This window comes from the organism of the source record quoted next, unplaced genomic scaffold (genome assembly GCF_019419815.1).
Source record: "Pyrus x bretschneideri cultivar Hongxiangsu unplaced genomic scaffold, Pyrus_bretschneideri_v1 Contig21, whole genome shotgun sequence".
NCBI lineage: Eukaryota > Viridiplantae > Streptophyta > Magnoliopsida > Rosales > Rosaceae > Pyrus > Pyrus x bretschneideri.
Window position 1 is genome coordinate 4,001,455 of NW_025999513.1, and position 18,629 is coordinate 4,020,083.

At 37.6% G+C, this 18,629-nt stretch overlaps 2 protein-coding genes across 4 annotated transcripts; one reads left to right on the top strand and one right to left on the bottom strand.

The window, feature by feature from the left end:
- The first annotated feature begins 384 nt into the window (after nt 1–384).
- On the top strand, nt 385–4,563 carry LOC103930821 (ATP-dependent (S)-NAD(P)H-hydrate dehydratase). Of its 3 annotated transcripts, none has more exons than XM_009340205.2 (12): nt 385–532; nt 729–955; nt 1,358–1,434; nt 1,597–1,706; nt 1,799–1,913; nt 2,099–2,161; nt 2,273–2,436; nt 2,818–2,879; nt 3,474–3,540; nt 3,929–3,988; nt 4,073–4,201; nt 4,280–4,563. In XM_009340205.2, the coding sequence occupies exons 2-12, from the start codon at nt 742–744 to the stop codon at nt 4,305–4,307; spliced, it is 1,089 nt and encodes a 362-aa protein (XP_009338480.2). In that variant the 5' UTR covers nt 385–532; nt 729–741; the 3' UTR covers nt 4,308–4,563. The 3 variants fall into 3 exon arrangements, with proteins under 3 accessions (XP_009338480.2, XP_009338478.2, XP_009338481.2); XM_009340203.2 differs by having other exon boundaries at nt 392–532; nt 654–955; XM_009340206.2 differs by having other exon boundaries at nt 450–594.
- Nucleotides 4,564–5,283: 720 nt separating this feature from the next.
- Nucleotides 5,284–7,994, bottom strand: LOC103930822 (nuclear transcription factor Y subunit C-3). Its single transcript, XM_009340210.3, has 3 exons — nt 7,834–7,994; nt 7,642–7,695; nt 5,284–6,286 (listed from the first exon to the last, which is right to left on the bottom strand). Exon 3 carries the CDS (start codon nt 6,269–6,271, stop codon nt 5,543–5,545), a length of 729 nt encoding a protein of 242 aa, XP_009338485.1. The 5' UTR covers nt 6,272–6,286; nt 7,642–7,695; nt 7,834–7,994; the 3' UTR covers nt 5,284–5,542.
- Between the last annotated feature and the right edge of the window lie 10,635 nt (nt 7,995–18,629).

An 18,629-nucleotide genomic window follows, 5' to 3' on the forward strand; every position in this document is an offset into this window, starting at 1 on the left:
GAGTAGGATTCTCCTCTCCAAATTCCCTCATTTCCCATCCCATCCTCTTATAATTTTCTCTTTGTCTTTCTCTCTCTATAAAGAAATTAACAAATGATGATGATGTGACTTATCTGTAATCATTTTAATAAAAAAAATTGAAAAAGAGAGATTAGAAGAGGAGAGAACTCCACCGGTAGAAAGAATGCATGTCATGCACTTTCTTTTGCCTTTCTATCCATTTTCCTTTTCTTTCCCATTTTCTATTAAATCTTCTTGGGCTGAAGCAGAACAATGAACCCAAGTCCACCACAGCCAAAAGTCCAATCCAATCCCACTTCTCTGGATCAATCAGCGCGAACAATGAACCGCTGTCGTTTTAAGTTTCATAGTGGGACCCACTTAAGTCTGCGCACGTGTAGGCTGTAAGCCTGTATGTCCTTCCTTCCACTTCAGCAGCCAAAAGTCCACCGAACTTTGCCGAACACCATTTCACTCGCTGCTTCTGTGTGCTGTGCTATGCTTCCTGAGATTTTGAAGAACCAATCTTTCGGTACGTATCTGAAATTTCTTGCTCCAAACTTCAGCAATTTTCTCAATTTGATCAATTTCCGGGTAAAATTAAACTTAATCTCATGAAAATTCCATTATTTATTTATTTTTGGTTTCTTCAGTTGAAGTAAGAAAGTGTGATTTTTGGGGACATTGATGCTAATAAAACATGGAATAAATTCTGGGTTTGTTGCAAGAACTTGCCTTTACATGTTGGGTTCGTCTGGTGTGCTGAGAAGGCAACAGTTTCTGATAAGGTCTCTCGGAGTTGGAGGTTGCAGTGATCGTAACACCATCACAAATCAGAAGGCAATGCAAGGAATTATGAAATTCACGAATCGACCCTCTTTGGAAGCCGACGCCGAGAGCATTTTGCGAGCAATCACTCCGACCCTCGATCCCAACAGACACAAGGGTCAGGCTGGTAATTAATCTCACACTGCTCTGCTACCAATGTCACCTAAACCCTAAACCCTATTTATTTATTTTTATTCGAGCGAGGGAGGGGGATTCGAACCCCCTTTGTGCTCGATGTTTACAATGTCGTTTCTTTAACTTTGTGTAATTTGTATGTAAAGACAAATGCATTACAGTATGTATTTGTCAATGATGATTGTTGTGCGTGATACAGTGCAAGTATCGAGAATTACGGAAATCATTTTGATGTTGATTCTAGGACTGACTTGCTTTGGTTTCTATTCGGATTGTGGGCCTTATTTGCTTTGCATAATTTTTCATTTACTTCTCTCTTTCTAATGTTTTTGTTCATTGTTTTGTTAAGAAGGGGAGAAAATGTAGCTTATATCTATCTCTCTGTGCTTGTCAGGAAAGATAGCTGTTATTGGCGGGTGTCGTGAATACACTGGTGCTCCATACTTTTCTGCTATCTCAGCATTAAAAATTGTTAGTGCCCTGCTCTTTTTGTTTTAAGGAAAATAACTACAACTTTAGCTGGATTCTATTAAAAATGTAGCTTAGTGTACACTGAAATGAAACAAACAAATGAACAAGTGATTTGCTTTGTTGCTTGCTAGTTTGATGGAACTGAAATATATTTCCTTTCAGGGTGCAGACCTGTCCCATGTCTTTTGTACAAAAGATGCAGCTTCGGTCATAAAAAGCTACAGTCCTGAGTTGATTGTACACCCAATTTTAGAAGAATCGTACAGTGTTAGGTGATTCAGCTTTGTAAACAAGTTGATGTGCTTATAACACACAAAACATACTATCATTAAGTCAGCTGCTGAGTTTATAACATGGTTTTCAGGGATGAGGACAGAAGTTTTGTCTCAGAAAAGGTTCTTGCTGAAGTTGATAAATGGATGGAAAGATTTGACTGTCTTGTCGTTGGTCCAGGCCTCGGAAGGGACCCATTTCTTCTGGTTAGCTTTATGTTGATGCTGTTACTTGTGGAGCTGTTGTAATCTAGTTTATAGCGTTTGATTTGGGGTACTCTAAACATGTCCTCCTCTTTAATACTGTATGATGAAGGACTATAATGTAGTGCGGTTAAAATCTTTACCAAATCCTTTCAAAAATGGTTCTAAGATTGAATGACATAATCTAGGACTGTGTGAGCAACATCATGAAGCATGCAAGGCGGTCCAATGTCCCAATTGTCATTGATGGGGTATGTAGTCACTATTTTCTTTATCCTTGTTTTGATGTGAGTTGATAATTATCTTTTGTAGTGTGTACTTTTTGCTTCAAATTCTAGCCATAATGGTATAAGCTTTTCCAGGATGGACTCTTTCTGGTCACAAACTGTATTGATCTTGTCAGTGGATATCCCTTAGCTGTGCTGACCCCAAACATAAATGAATATAAGCGCCTTGTACAGAAAGTTTTGAGCTGTGAAGTAAATGATGAAGATGCTCCCAAGCAAGTACTATCTCTTGCAAAAAGGTTAATATCTTTTCTAGCTTTTCCGTTTTGTGTTGGATTAGTTGATAATTACTTTATCTATACTTAAGTCTAAGTATAAAATAACTACTTATCTATACTTAAATCTCAGTATAAAATATGTAAAACCTATTTGGCTGAGAAGGGAATAAGGATATTTTGCAAATATTGGATAGAGCCATCTGATTAGTGATTATTCAAAATGTGAGGTAGACAATGTTGTCAGAATGCCCATGTAGATGCATCTGTCTGAATGGTTTCCTCATTTCTGCTTCATGCATTATTTTGCATTGTGATGTATTTTTTCCCATGCTATAAAATTTGCAATTTGGTACTTGTAGTTGTTTCTTTCAATCTAACGATTTTTTAGTCTTTCTCTTTCAGGATTGGTGGTGTAACTATACTTAGGAAAGGAAGATCTGACCTCATTAGCGATGGTGAGACAGGTATGTGAGCATATACCTGCAGCGTGCTTACTGGTAATATGTGAAGTTATTAAAGCATGTGTTTACTGGTAATATGTGAAGCTGTTGCTTTAATAATGTTGATATTCCATGAATATTTGTTTTTCCACATCTAAGTTGGGAACACCAGTAAGCATCGCCAAAACTGCTGGTATGGTTGCCTCTTAGCTGGTGGAGAGGATATTTCATGTGACACACTTGACGAATGTGAACTTGGGTTGCTACCCTTCCAGCAGCTTCTGTCAATCAGGTGATATGAAGCTGGGTAATTGGCATGCCTAATGTTTTGTGTCCACGAAGGTCATTTTTTACTTGAAGCTGGGGCCTGAGAGCCATACCATACTTGAATCTCTCCACACCAAAGGGTTCCATTTGTCTTTTTCTTTGTAAATTTTCTGCAAATCACATGATTTGTTTTCTAAATTTTCTAAATTTTCTTCTTTAAGCCGAATCATAGGCTTTTTGTCTTCTTTCCAGCTCATTGACTAGTTTAGGTTTTGGAAACATCTCTGTTTTGTTCCCCGGATATAAAAACCTGGACTCTATTTACCTTTAACATTTGATGCTTTTATGCAGTCAACTCAGTGAGCATATACGGTTCTCCTCGACGATGTGGTGGGCAGGGTGATATACTTTCTGGAAGGCAAGTTTTTGTTTCTGAGTTTCAGTTTGATTTATGTTTGTACCATACTTGACCAATCCCGAAACTACCTGATTTTGTGCATCAACAATTTATTTTTTAAATAAAATTTTGCTAAACATTTGGATGGCTTCATTTTGTATCTGGTGAATTTACAATCTTCTTCATTTTCCAGTTTTTTCAAAGAATGCATAATTGTAATATCTATTTATGTAAAAGAGAGATAGAGATCCATACGATATTAAAATTATTCTCCGGGTTATATCTTGTTCAACATTTGAATTTCTACAGTCAGGAGGTGATCGCTGACTGATGCTTCAGAACTCAGATTCTGAGAGCTTACAAAACGCTATGTTGGATAACTAACAAAAACTTGTTTTGGTTATTCCAGCGTTGGTGTATTTCTATCATGGGCCCGTCAAAAGATCAAAGATGGGGATTTGAGTACCAGGTTTTAACAGTCTAAATATGTCTTCATAATTTTGGTTCTACCCATGTTTGACAATTGTTTGTACGCAATTTGTGTTTTTTACAGTTCCAGAAATCCTGCACTACTGGGGTGCATTGCTGCGTCCGCTTTAATGAGGAAGGCTGCATCCCTTGGTTTCGAGAATAAGAAAAGGTCAACCCTCACTACCGATATCATCGAGTGCTTGGGGAGAAGGTAGTGGACCTTAGCGTTGATCAATTATCATGGGCGATTTTAGAGTTCAAGTGTAAGATATTACTTTCTCTGTTGCAGTTTGGAGGATGTCTGTCCAGTTGGTTGATGCTGTCGACTTCCAGAGCGTAGCATTTGATCTACTGACATTCAGAGAGACATCAATTTCATTTGGTTATGTTACGTCGGTCAGAATCACGTTTTTTTCTGTTTCCTTCACACCTTCCAGACTATTTGACTTGTAGATATACGATACTAGTTTGTTGTTGCTGCCGTTCTTTGGAACTCTGGATGATATCATATAATAAGGATGATGTTTTCGTGAGTATATAAGCTGCGCCGACAGCCGGGGTGTTTCCAAGCCATAAACCTCTGTTAGATTTCATTACACCCTCTTAACTTATTATTATGAACATCAACCCATTTTGGTTCCCCATTTGAGCGATGACAATGACGCATGGCATCGTTAACGGAGAAAGCGCGGTGTCCAAGTTCTTGACTCATGGAGCCATAAGGCAGTACGCACCATGAAAATACGGACAACAATGTTCAGATCGGCAATGGAATTTATGATTAGCGTTCCAATTCATTTGTATTTATTTTCACTTGTAAATAACAAGCTCGATACTTAATTATGGCTCTCGTTAAATTTCTCTCCTCAGTATTGTTGAAAAATAAAAATCCCTTCTTTCAAACAGGGCGTGCCGTTTACATGGAGAATCTGCCCTGTAATCGAATAATAAACATGTTGAGTGAGCTAGAGACAAGGGTGCATGCATAAGGAGACTCTCCCCTTCAAAAAGGTACCCACAAGGCAGAAAAATGGCTGGTTGGCACCACAAATATGGATTATGGAGGACCAGAACAGCACAACTGGTAGAGGATTTTTTACAGAAAAGTAGGGCATATGGCACCATTCATCTTTTTTCTTTCCCCAGATTCTTCTGCCACTGAATACAACTAAAACATGTGGCCACATGCCAAGCATAAAAGTGGAATGAATCATGGTTTTGTTCCTTAAAGTGCTTGTAAGGTGCATTGACCAATTTCCTCCTCAATTACTTCCAACTTGTCAACCTGAAAAGGAATCAAACAAGACCTCTAGATTTACAAGAACAAATACAGAACAACCAGATTGTTTACAGTACCAGAATCCACACCTTTCACTTGATCTTTTCAATTTTCATGTACCAAAACCAAATATTTTGCAACTGTAAGGACCGGAAATAAAGCAAACTGTGTAACTATTGTATCCAAGATAAACACTTTAAATTGTAAGCCTTCGATTACAAACAATGATGATATAGTCAAAGGATGTTCTGGTTTTATACTCCATTATCTCTTTTACTCGATATCTTCGTGCGGTTGCTGTTGTTGATGTGGCCACGTTGGCTGAGCAATGTACGGATGTGTCTGTTGGCCATACAGATTCTGATCCATCGCACCAACCTGTGGAGCATGCTGAGGAGGCATGTAATAGTAAGGAAGGCCATCAGACGGACCCCCAACTGGGAGATTCCCACCTCTTGGGATTGATGCAAGTACTTCATCTTTCAAATCCTCTCTTGGGACGATATCAACTAGAAAGTCAAATATATCAGTCCGCGTAATTGCTGCTGCAATGTCGTTCTTTTGCAGTGTTCTTCTTTTGTTCTCCTCAGTGTGATTCCAGGACCGCATTGTCAACTCTAGAATGAACATCTCACAGGCCCTAGCAAATATGACAGGAGCTTCAGCTGATATCATCCTCACATCCTCATCTGCCTTCATAATCTTCTTAATCCTGGCCAATGGCAAACTATGGTTTTTGAAATCATTAGTTTGATCAATTTCTTTATGCTGCTCTCCCCAAAATTTTTGGAGTTGTTGCTGCAGTTGCTGTTGTTGTTGCTGGTGGATGTGCTGATAAGCTAGCTGGTGTTGTGCAAGCTGAGACGAGGCAGAAGGACCTGCTGGCTGAGTAGGAGATTGCATCATCCCAACTGATCCATACGGGTTCACACCATATGATGCTTGAGCTGCAGTACCCGCCACTCCCATTGTTGCAGGATGTCCATGCCCTTGCTGATCCATATTGATCTTTGCTCACTTTTGGTATATAGTACATAATAAACAATCAGTATAAGAAATTACAAGTTTCAAGAGTTGAACCTCCTAAACCTTGACAAAAAGTAGAGAATGCTTAATAACAACTATGGAATTTTAGCTCCCAAATTTATATGAGCGCTGGCCGTTAAACCATCTAACACAAGTCACGACCTTCATCTCAAAGGGTTTGTGACCAGTTGTGCCACTAAAAATAGGAAATGGCTTCCACACACCCATTTTACCCTTTTGCACACCCTTATTTATTTTTGTCCCCGTATTCTCCTTTGATTTATTCAATCAAAAGGCCAAAAAGAACAGGGCTCTGCAAGGGAGAAAATTGGTGTGTGGAAAACACATCCCTAAAAATAAGACTAGATACTAAATATTTAGAATAATTCAATCCTAATCCCCCATCAAAGCTTCAAACTCTATAATGACAAACAATACCAAAATTCTCTTCCGCCTGAAATCAGCATTAGAAACCTTTAACCAAATTGCTCCTAAGAGGAGGTCTAGCATAACTGTATATGCCATTCGAGTACTCTTATGGTTTATACCAATCAACTTTGTTCCAATTAGCAATCAATCCTGTCATAACTACCACTGCACCTTTTGTCCCATCCAAATAGCTGATTACACTATGAAATTCCATTGCACAACCGAGACTAATATCTGAAATCGAGTATCCTGTCTTAATAGGAAAATCCATAGAACTTTGTTTGGGAACAAATAGTATATACCTCAGGCATTCGGCTACTCTGATCAGTAGCTTGCCTCTAAAAATTGGACAAGCAGGAACTGCACTTGGCATGGCATATTCACCTTTCACTCAAAGGTCAAAACTAGACACAAGCAATCAAAATCGCATGCAAATGTTCGTACCCAAAAGCGCATGTACTCTCCCCTTCCCCCCAACAGAAAGAACCAAAAACAAAACAAAACAAGCAAGGCTAGAGGCCTTTAAATTGAGTTGCATAATTTTCATCCGGAGCGAAAAAGACCCGAGTCAACTCAAAGTCTCAAACCTCTGCACACTAACTCACCGAGAGAGATTCTAAAGTAACAAAAACCCCAGAAAATTTCTTGGTTTTGACTTACTTTCACAAACACACACACCACTTATGTATTACACTTAAGGGTTACTATACTTAGGGTAAACATACCCCCACTACAGTAAATTCACCACACTCAAATCAAATCTAGGGTTTCAGAAACCCTAACAAAATAATTCAAGAACAGATAATAAGACCAAATTTCACTTATTAAACACCAAATCTCCACTAATCACATATAAAATTATTCGTAAAAGATTATATAACTCATGCATGAAAGAACAAACACACAAAAATTGGTACCTTTGGCTCACTGCTCTGTTCCCCAATTCTGGGTTTTATTCAACCACCAAAACCCTAAACAGAAACCAAAGAAATCAATGAAATTCATGCACCAATTGAACTGAAGCTTCAGGCAAAAATTGAAGTGCTGCCAAATACTACAAAAGGAAAATTATTTATGATAAAATTTGAAAAAATACATAAAAATCGAACCTTTGTAATGAATTTCTAGGGTTTTTGGAATAATCGATCAAATAAAACAGTAAAGGCAGCGCGGAGCGGAGTGGGGATCGCAGTGGAGAGTGGAAGATTGAATGTAAGTATGTGTGTATTACTGTAAATAATGCCTTCCACTACAAAAAAGCGCCAGGTTTGGTTCGTCGTCGTCCCAACTATAACTTTTAAGTTTGACTTTTTTCACTCTGACGATTTTACCCTCCTAATTTATTAATTGTTAAAAGGAAAATAAAAATAAAAATATCTCCCCCAACTTGTCAACTGCCTAATTTATAGTTTTAATGAGTTAAATTTGAGATATTTTGCTTAATAAAAGGGTCCTTGAATTCTAACTCATATAAAGATTGAACTTATGGCTGGTTTGGTATTGCTGTGCTTTGAAAAAAATTATTTCTGCTATGTTGTGAGAATAAGCAGCTGCGAAATAAAGCAGCAGAGTTTTTGGTAAACTTTTTTGTAAAAGTGCTTTTGAAAAAAAAAAAAAAAGCAGTATTATACTGTTTGGTAAACTTTTATGTAAAACAGATGTGAAAAAAACCAGTTTTTCAAAGCTGGGTTTTGCAGCTTCTTGTTTTTGGCTTTTTTTCACCCAAAACTGCGAAAAAAAAGCTGAAGCTGAATGTTTACCAAACATAAAAACAGCTCCCAACTTTTTTCAGAATCATCTCAGTAACAAACTAGGCCTTACTTTCACCATCCTAAACCCTAAATTTTGTAACTACTCTAACACCTAAACTAATAAAATCTCCTTTGACCAAAAAAAAAAGGTGTTGGAGTTCTAAGCGTCAATGGGCTGGTGTTTGTGTGAACTAAACTGAAATATCTAGCATTACCTAGTTTTATGTGGGCCATGGGCTATGGACACGACATCAATCAACATGAACTCTACCCAAAGCTCATGACTCAATAAGTTGACCTATGTTTTCATTTTTTAAAAATTACAATCTGTGGTTTCTAGTTAAGAATTCTTCCAATGTTGACAAAAGAAATATGCATGTGTGTGATAGGAAAATTGATCAATGTTAGAAGAATGGTTCTTTTGTTGTGTATCAACCACTGAATCGACCAAGTCGATGAGAAAATTTATGGGGCTGGTAACCTAGTTAAACTTGGTTGATTATTAATGAGGATAAGATGATAAATTATGAAAAAAGAGAAACGTACTCGTGCGTATGCAAGGTTGGTGTAGTGCTGATTCAATGACTTGGAAACATTATTCTCTGGTTCGGTTTGGTTTACTGAGTTCTAAATTGACCCAAAAATAACAGTTTGGTTCAACTTTAACTGAAAATAATGAGGTGAAATCAAACTTATTGTTGTGCAGCTTGATCGATTTGTTTTGATTGGTTTGATAGTACAAAGCTACTCTATCAGTTCATTCGTTCCACCCCAATATTTGTACATGTACATAATGTTCAAGAATCTGAGCCATCCAACCATAATATATAGACAAGAAAATAATCTTAAAAATAGGGACAAATGACAATACCTTGTCAATGTCTTAGCTTTAAATCATGAGTAGAGAGAAAGTTAGAGATCTGTATGGATGGGGCCATTGTTAAACAACAAAGTCACAAAAAAAAAAAAAAAAAGCATTTACTAAACAAAATATTTATATATTAATCCATAACATTTTTCATACAATGTATTACAATATTCCTCAACGCATTTTCATGTTTTGAAAGTGTTACATGACAACTTCATAACCTCTAGAGATCTATATAAAAATAACCATGTCATTATGTTCATCCAGTGATCTCCCATCCAATTTCTCAATTGATTTTTTAGAAATTTCATGCCCGAAAATACTCTTTCAACATTAGTAATTGCAACTAGAAGAATTAATACTAATGTCACGAGCAAGTAAACTAATTATACACCTTGTTAATGACACAAGTATGTATATTTTTTTGTGTGCCAAAAAAACTCATGGGTGGGAGAGAGAGAGGCGCGTGCGCGACAGGTTGGCGGGAATGTGCATGTGAGGGTGACTCTTGGGAGAGTGGAGCCGTCCATTTCCGGCAACTTTTCTGTTTAAAAGTTTCCATAACCCATTTTCATTCGCAGAAACATTACCGTATGTTGGTTGGGGATTAGATTTCTCAAAATGCGAAGAGGTCTTGGCTGGTTGTCTTGTCTCCGAACTTGTACAAGGTCTCCTGCATTTTGAGGAATCTAATCCCAACAAAAAGTTGTCTTTCATTCCTGTGAGCCTCCCACGTTGATGGAAAGAAGAGTACTACAACAACATGAAAATTGCTTATAGGATGAGAGGTGGGTGATTTTCTCATCCTAGAGAGAGCTCGATCTGCTTTCGGTTTAGGGTTTAGTTGATCTCTTTTCTCGACTTTTACATATTTGTCTAATCTAATTAACCAGCTTCAAATGCAGTTTCATATTCCAGTACTTTGATTTTCATATATGTATGATAATTGCGTGCTGAATATGGTTAATTATGCTCTTACGATAGATAACAGTATCATTAGTAGTAGTAGGTTATTTTAACTATTGTCTTTGCTTTTGTTTCCCAAGACTCGAGAGATGACTTACATGAATCAGGACGCAACTGTAGTGGTGAATCCATTCCACGTAAAATTGCCCTCCAAGACTACCGAGGGTGAGGATGGATGAATAAATTTGAATTATCTTGAATTCCCCTTTTGAATTTCCAAATTTCTTTTTTAAACTCTCTCTTTGCATCTATAAACTCCACAAGAGATTTTACAGTAAATCTGTTGTAATATTCCCTTCATAGTTATAAGAAAATGAAAAGTTATAGAATGAAAAATAAAAAATTATCAAAATTAAAAGGAAATGAATAAGAGGGATACAGGTCATAACCAGCAAATAGCAAGAGATTATGTTAATTTCTAGAGTCTATGAACTGGTGTCGGCCACCTTGGGAGCGCAAAGGGTAGATTTCTGAGAAATGAACTACGAAATCAAACAGATGTTTTTCAGTTTTCTCTAACCTTCCTTCACCAATGTGAAACGTAACAATGTGGTCATCGAATTTGAAATACACGGTAGCGGCCGGTTGCCATGTAGTATTGTTGTAGGGGGAGTGAAATCCAAACCTCCAATCTGTTTTATGCGTTGTATCTATTGCGTGTAATGAGAAAGACTCAACTGTTTATAATTTTACCCTTATTAGTGGGCCTGCATAACAGAGGCAACTCTCTTCATTCACAAGGTAGACGCATGATCCAAATTTAGTAAAGTTACAACTATTCAAACAAACGCTCGCCTACTCGGACTAGTACTACTAACCTCTTCCTTAGATGAGGAGTTGTTATAGCATGGACACATGAACCCACCTAACACTATTACAATACTACGATTGTGAACTGTAGAGGGAGGAAGTAAAAAGTCAAGTATTGAGTCATCAAGTTAGTTAGATGTTTGTTATAATCCTCTTGTAAATTGGTAGATTAGTCAAGGGCATAAATGTAATTGTGAGAGTAGTAAATTGCCTATATATAATGAATCATCATTGTAATTTTATAAACATTGAATGAAATGGAAGAGGTATTTTCAGAAACTGTGCATCCTTAGCTTCTACATGGTTCCGTTGCCAACCGCTTCACGGCTTCTTCGATCCTATTGAATTTTTCTTCTCTGATCTTCTGCTCCTCTGATCTTCTCCGGTGTGCTGATTAACTACTTGTTCCACTCCGATTTAGATTTCTGACTTGTTAATCTTGAATCTTGATGGCGTCTTCGTCTGAATCCTCTTCTCTGGTTGAGTCGGTGCCTGCTCCAAACCCTCTTCAAACCCTAATTTCTCCCAATCTTATGCTTCTCTCACGATCCAAAATATCTGAAGTATAGTTCCGATCAAGCTCCGGTGATCAAATTATCTCCCATGGCGTGCTTTATTTGCACCGATCCTTCGTCATTAAAAGCTCTTTGGTATCATCGATGACACTAAGCCTAATCCATCGCTCTTTCTGTCGGATTGTTTGCTTAATCTTGCCTTTGAGCACTGGTATGAGAAGGACCAAAATCTGCTCATTTGGTTTAATTCAACTCTCTCTGAGGAAGTCATTTCGTTCACCGTTGGTGTCTTATCTGCTAGTGATCTCTTGCTCAAACTTGAGCAACGATTTGGTGGGGTCTCGGATGCACATATTCATCAATTGCGTTCCATGACTTCAGAATATTCAGAAAGGCTCTTAGTCAATTTTTGATTATCTTTAGCAAATCAAGGAGATCTTTGATTCTCTCACTGCTGCTGGAGCCTCTATTGCTGATCCTAATCTCATTGCAGCAACTCTTACAGGACTGCCTGATGAGTTTGAATCATTCATTTATTCAATCTTGCTTCGTCTTTCATCTCTTTCCTTGGATGAATTACATGGCTTGTTACTTACTAAAGAGTTATCCTGGTGCGTTGCAAGAAAACTTCCTCTTCCAACCCTTTTCAGGCGTTCTCTATGCAAGCTCAACAACCATTAATTCCCACACCACCAAAAGCTCTTGCTGTCCAGAGTCATGGCACTCAGCTTGTAACACCCTGCCCCGAAATATTTATTTCAAAAATAATATCAGTGATAGGCCCAAACTAAACTCTTGTTTATATAACTACCATTAATCACGATTCTTTAATTAAATTCCTTAATCTCACACATGATCTATAACCATAATTCTCTCACCAACACATACGATTATATTTTCAATTTATCACCATTTTCTTCTCTTAGATCAAATTTTCCAACTAAAGATTAATTCTTGATTATTTAAGGCTGCATCTAACCCTGTTAAGTCACCTACGTATCCTTGAGCAAGATCAAGCCTTTTGTAGTTCACTTTTCAATTTCAACCTTTCCAAAATTATTCAATTAATCGAAAAATCCAACATTTGTGTTAATAATCGAAACACATCAAATGGATACTAAAAACGTAATTGGAATATCAAAATTCACATAAAAAAATAGCGTTAGCTCACTGGCCACGCGCCGCCGCAAGTGGCGGTCGGCCGCCCCAACTCACCAGAAAATTTAACTATTTCCAAAACTTCCCAAATTTTACAGACAAGTAAATCTCAATGAGGGAAGCAATTTTCATACCTATGCCCAAGTCCAATTTGGCTGTGAAATGCCCCAATTTCACTCAAACCCACTGGAAAACCTAAGAATTGGTGGCTTCAATCGTCACCTCCGGTGCTCTGCCATCCCTATAGTTGTTTAGGCTTTGTTTTAGGCTCAAGGGAAGTCTAATGGTGGTGGAGATGGATGGAGTTAGCTCTAAGTTTTGGTGATTCGAAGCCAAACCCGCTGCACCTCACCGTGCAGGTCCTTTTAAAATCGAACCATTTTCGTCAAGTATTTCGGGTGGAAGTAGGAGAGAAAACAACTGTGTTCGAAGTAAGGATCATTTTGGCATTGGTCCTGTCATCAACGGTGGCCGGAATTAGAAGATATGGTCGGGTCAGGTCGAAAGGTGGAACCGAGTTGAAGGGGGGTCCAGGGTTCCCCTCATTCTCCCCTCCCTTATTTCCCCTCCTTTCTTCTCTTTCTGATTGGTCCCTCTCCCCCCATCCTTTCTCTCCATTCTCTCATTTCTCCTCTTTTCTTTTCATCTTAACCATCCACGTGTCATCACAGATAATGGCTTTAGAAATCTAGAGCCTTTTAGATCAAGCCAAAATTACAAAAATATCCCTAATTTTAAACGTTAATAACTCTTTCGTTATAACTCTGTTTCACGAATGGTTTGCGTCTACACATTCGTGAGATCGAGCTCTATTCGAAAATATAAATTACGACCTCAAACGGTCTACAGATTTTAACTAATTAATTTCTAAACTTCACTATTCGTAACTAGTTTAATTAAAATCTAAATTCAAATAAATTAATATAAATTCTCGAAAAATAATATAAAATCTCAATAATACAAATCCGTAAATTATAATAATTTCCGGAAACAAAATTTTGAAAATTCCTTAATTAAATTTTCATAACCATAAATCAATTTATTCTCAAGTAAGGTTCCTTAGCTAAACTTACTGCTATTTGTGCCCATTACACTGCCAAGCCATCCACGTCTTGGCTCATTGACTCCGGTGCCGCCTCCCATATTACCAATGATATATCAAATATGGAGTCTCCTACTCCCTACCATGGACAAGGTGTACATTGGAGATGGTAAAGTTCTGTCTATATATCATGTTGGCACTTCTAATTTGCATACTCCTGCTTATTCCTTTCAATTGCAAAATGTTCTTCATGTGCCTTAAATGCAGCATAGTCTACCTTCTGCCTATCAATTTATCAAAGATAATGATTCCTCATTAACTCTTGACATTCATGAATCATCTGTTAAGGATCGTTTTACGGGAATAACGCTTTTGCGGGGACAAGTTAAAGATGGATTCTTTCCTCTTCAAGGTTCATCTTCCCTCTGCAAACCTACTCCTTCCATTCATGTTGCACTAGTAAATACTCCTGCCAATGTCAAAATCTGGCACAACAGACTTGGTCATCCGTCTTCTTTTATTTTTCGTAAAGTACTATCTACAAATAAGGTTGTTGTTCAAGGCAAACCCTATCTAGACTTATTCTGCAATGACTATGCTCTCACAAAGAATCACAAGCTTCCATTTGTTGCTACTCATTATGTGTCTACTAGAAGTCTTGAATTGTTGCCTTGTGTGTTTGGGGGCCATCTCATGTTGTTTCAGTGAGTGGCTATACGTATTACTTGCTTATTGTTGATGATTACAGTAAGTATGGCTGGTATTTTCCTCTAAAGTCTAAGTCTTCTGTATTTTCAACATTTGTGGAGTACAAGACTTATATAGAGAACACTCTTGGTAATAAAATAAAAGCAATTCTCTCTGATTTAGAGGGTGCGTTTACTAGTCATTAGTTTTAGAATTTTCTTAAACTTCATGGCATTTTACAACAATTTAGTTGTCCTCATACTCCTAAGCAGAATGGATGTGTTGAAACAAAGCACCATCACTTGGTTAAAACTGCACAAACACTCTTGATTGCCTCTAAAGTTCTTCATGTGTTTTGGGTTGAAGCATTTTCCACGGATACTTATCTAATTAATAGGCTTCCCATTGGTTTCTTATTGCAATCTCCCTAGGAACTTCTCTTTTGTACACCTCCAGATTACTCTCGGCTTAAAGTTTTTGGATGTGGCTGTTTTCCTTGGCTCAAGCCTTATACTACATCCAAGTTGGATAGTAAGAGTCAACACTGTGTCTTTTTAAGGTATAGCTTTCAACACAAAGGGTATCAGTGTCTTGATCCAGTTACACAGAGAATTTACATCTCAAGGCATGTGATATTTGATGAAACTAATTTTCCATTTCATTCTTTATCAACTCGCTCTATTGAACCCCAATGTTTCTCTGCAATTTCCTATACCTGCTGCTCCAGCTGCACAATTTATTGCTCCACATGTACTGCTGCAACTAATATCCTAATTACATAGTCTGTTGCCCAGTTTGTTCTCCTTACATCTTTAGTTACACAATTTGCAACTTTGGACACTAATATTTCCCCCACACCACCTACAATATCTTATTCATTACCTGCAGCAACTAATATTCATCCCATGATCACATGGTCCAAGGCTGGAATATCTAAACCCAAAGCCTACTCAACTACCAACCATCATTTGCCCGAAACTGTTGATTTTGTCCTAACCACTTATCTCCAGGCTTCGAAACATGCTCATTGGAGGTCTACTATGCAGGATGAGTATAATGCCTTGCAGTCCACATGTACCTAGTCTCTAGTACCTTTTCAACCTTCTCAGAATATTGTCGAGTACAAGTGGGTTTTTCGAGTTAAAAAGCATCCATATGGGACTATTGATTGATATAAAGCCTAACTTGTTGCCAAAGGCTTTCATCAGCAAGCTAGTTTGGACCACAAGGAAACATGTCCACATATACCTAGTCTCTAGTACCTTTTCAACCTTCTCAGAATATTGTCAAGTACAAGTGGGTTTTCCGAGTTAAAAAGCATCCATATGGGACTATTGATTGATATAAAGCCCAACTTGTTGCCAAAGGCTTTCATCAGCAAGCTAGTTTGGACCATAAGGAAACATTTAGTCCCATAGCAAAGCCAGTCACAATTCGAATTCTTCTCTCTTTAGCAGCTCATTACAATTGGTTCCTCAATCAATGGACATCAGCAATGCCTTTTTACATAGGGATCTTCAGAAAAAATCTATATGTAACAACCACCAGGTTTTAGTGAACCCGACTACCCTAATCATGTCTGGAAACTTCATAAATCTTTGTATGGCTTGAAATAAGCCCCTAGGGCTCGGTTTGATAAACTATTGCAATTTTAAAGTCTTTAGGATTCCATCAATCATAATCTGGTGCTTCTCTGTTTGTGATCAAAGCACCTATTCTTGTCATTGTATTGGTGTATGTTGATGACATACTTGTCACATGTCCTAATCTTGCTGGTTGTCAACAATTTATTCAACAATTAAGTATTGTCTTCCTTGTGAAGGATTTAGGACCCTTGCATTATTTCTTGGGCCTTGAGATTCAAAGATCTTCTAAAGGCATCTTTTTACATCAAAGCAAATATCTCCTTGACTTGCTTCAAAAGACATATATGGAAGGTGCTAAACCGTGTGTCACCCCTCTTGGTTCACTTAAACTTGATCACACTGGTCCTTTGTTAACCTGATCCCATAGAGTACCGATCCATTGTAAGAGTGTTGTAATACTTGACTTGGATACAACCTGATTTGTCTTTTGCTATAAATCAAGTTTGTCAATTTATGCATGCTCCAAGAGAATCACATCTTCAAGCAGCCAAACGAATTCTTAGGTTTCTTAAGGTACAGTGAGTCATGGTTTGTGGTTCAAGAAATGTGTTATTCATCTCAATGCTTACTCAGACGCTGATTGTATATTTGATAGACAGTCTATTAATGGGTATTGCATATTTCTAGGGTCAAATCTTTAATCTTATTAGCTGGAGGGCTAAGAACCAACCAACTGTTGCTTGATCCTCCACTGAAGCAAAGTACAGATCGTTAGCTCACACAGCAGCCGAAACAACATGCATCTGTAAAGTGTTCAAGGATATTGGTCTTCATCTTCGTCAAGTTCCTCATATCTGGTGTGATAATATTTCTGCAATTTCACTTGCTTCCAATCCAGTTTTTCATGCTCAAACCAAGCATGTTGAACTTGATTATCATTATATCCGAGAGTTGGTGCTGGCTAATCTACTCATAGTCCAATATGTGTGCACTTAGGACCAATTAGCTAATATTCATACTAAATCCTTGTCTAAATCCAAATTCTTATACCTACAATCCAAGCTTTCTCTTGGACCTTTAGATGCATCCAAGTTCAGCTTGAGAGGGTGTAAAAAGTCAAGTATTGAGTCATCAAATTAGTTAGATGTTTGTTATAATCCTCTTGTAAATTGGTAGATTAGTCAAGGGTATAACTATAATTGTGAGAGGAGTATATTGCCTATATATACTAAATCATCATTGTAATTCTATAAACATTGAATGAAATGGAAGAGGTATTTTCAGAAACTGCGCATCCTTAGTTTCCACGGGAGGAGCAATCCATTGCTTGGTATAGGGATTCCGGATATAGTAATCATGGAACTGGCTTTTATAATTCTGCACAAAATCAAGTCATTATACGTAGCCACCGCATATGATTGGAGGGGAAGGAAGCTCAAAGAGAAATCGATTGTCTTGAAAACTGGATGCTTGGACGTTGTAAAAGCTTAGGGGGTAATGTAATCGATAGAGTACCACTCTTTCCGGTCACATTGGAGACACTGAAAGCGGCCAACAAAATAAGGATCGGAGATGGTACGGAGCCAACGCTTTGAGACAGACTTGCATTTGAAGGCAATTTTATTGCAAGGAAGGCGAACAAGGATTTCAACCACTACAGGCTCAGAAAGAACATCAATATACGATTCATGATCACATCTGATGGCTTCAACTTTTTGGGGGTGTTTATCATTTTGATTCTTTTCTTTTCTATTCTGCTGCAGCTTCCTTTTAGTTTTGTAGCAGTATTAAAGTAGCTATGATAAGGTTAGAATTGCTGAGATGTCGATCACCTCAGTGTTATTAATCCACATGTTAGATTATGGTTGGGAGATAGAGATTAACTTGTTATAACATAACAAGGTTGATAACATCATCTAACAGTGTAACAGTCATACTGTTTTAGATAAGAAAAAAGTAGAATGACAGTTATCTAACATCTTCTAGCGATGAATATATTTCAGTCTTGTTTAGATATTCCTTTATGCACAGGCTAGGTCTAATTGGGATTTATATTGGTCGCTTGCAACACTAATTTTGTAAGGCACTTGCGATCCCAGAGAATTGGAAACACTCAACATTTCATCGAAATTTCAATCGAACTCAATTTGATTCTTTGTTCAGTTCTGACTAGATTTTTATCACTTGAATATTGGTTATGGATCTCTCTTATCGCTTTGTTGCTCGTTAGTATTGTTTCTTCATTGTTTCTCCATTTCTGATATATCGTTTGTATGCGGGGTTTTGAGCTTATGTAGTTGTCTTTTTGCTTTGCCTTACTTTTGCAGTGGTTCTAATGGTTTAGGTTACAAGAGTTACGACATTGGAAAAGATCTTTGGCTGAAAATAAAAAATCCTATACATCTCAACCAACCTCTGTTAATCAAGATAGGCGCGTCCGAAGGCAATCATGAAAAATGAAATCCACGATCTTTGCACCCTCCTTTCCAAATGCTATGCTCTCGATTCATACTGTACATATG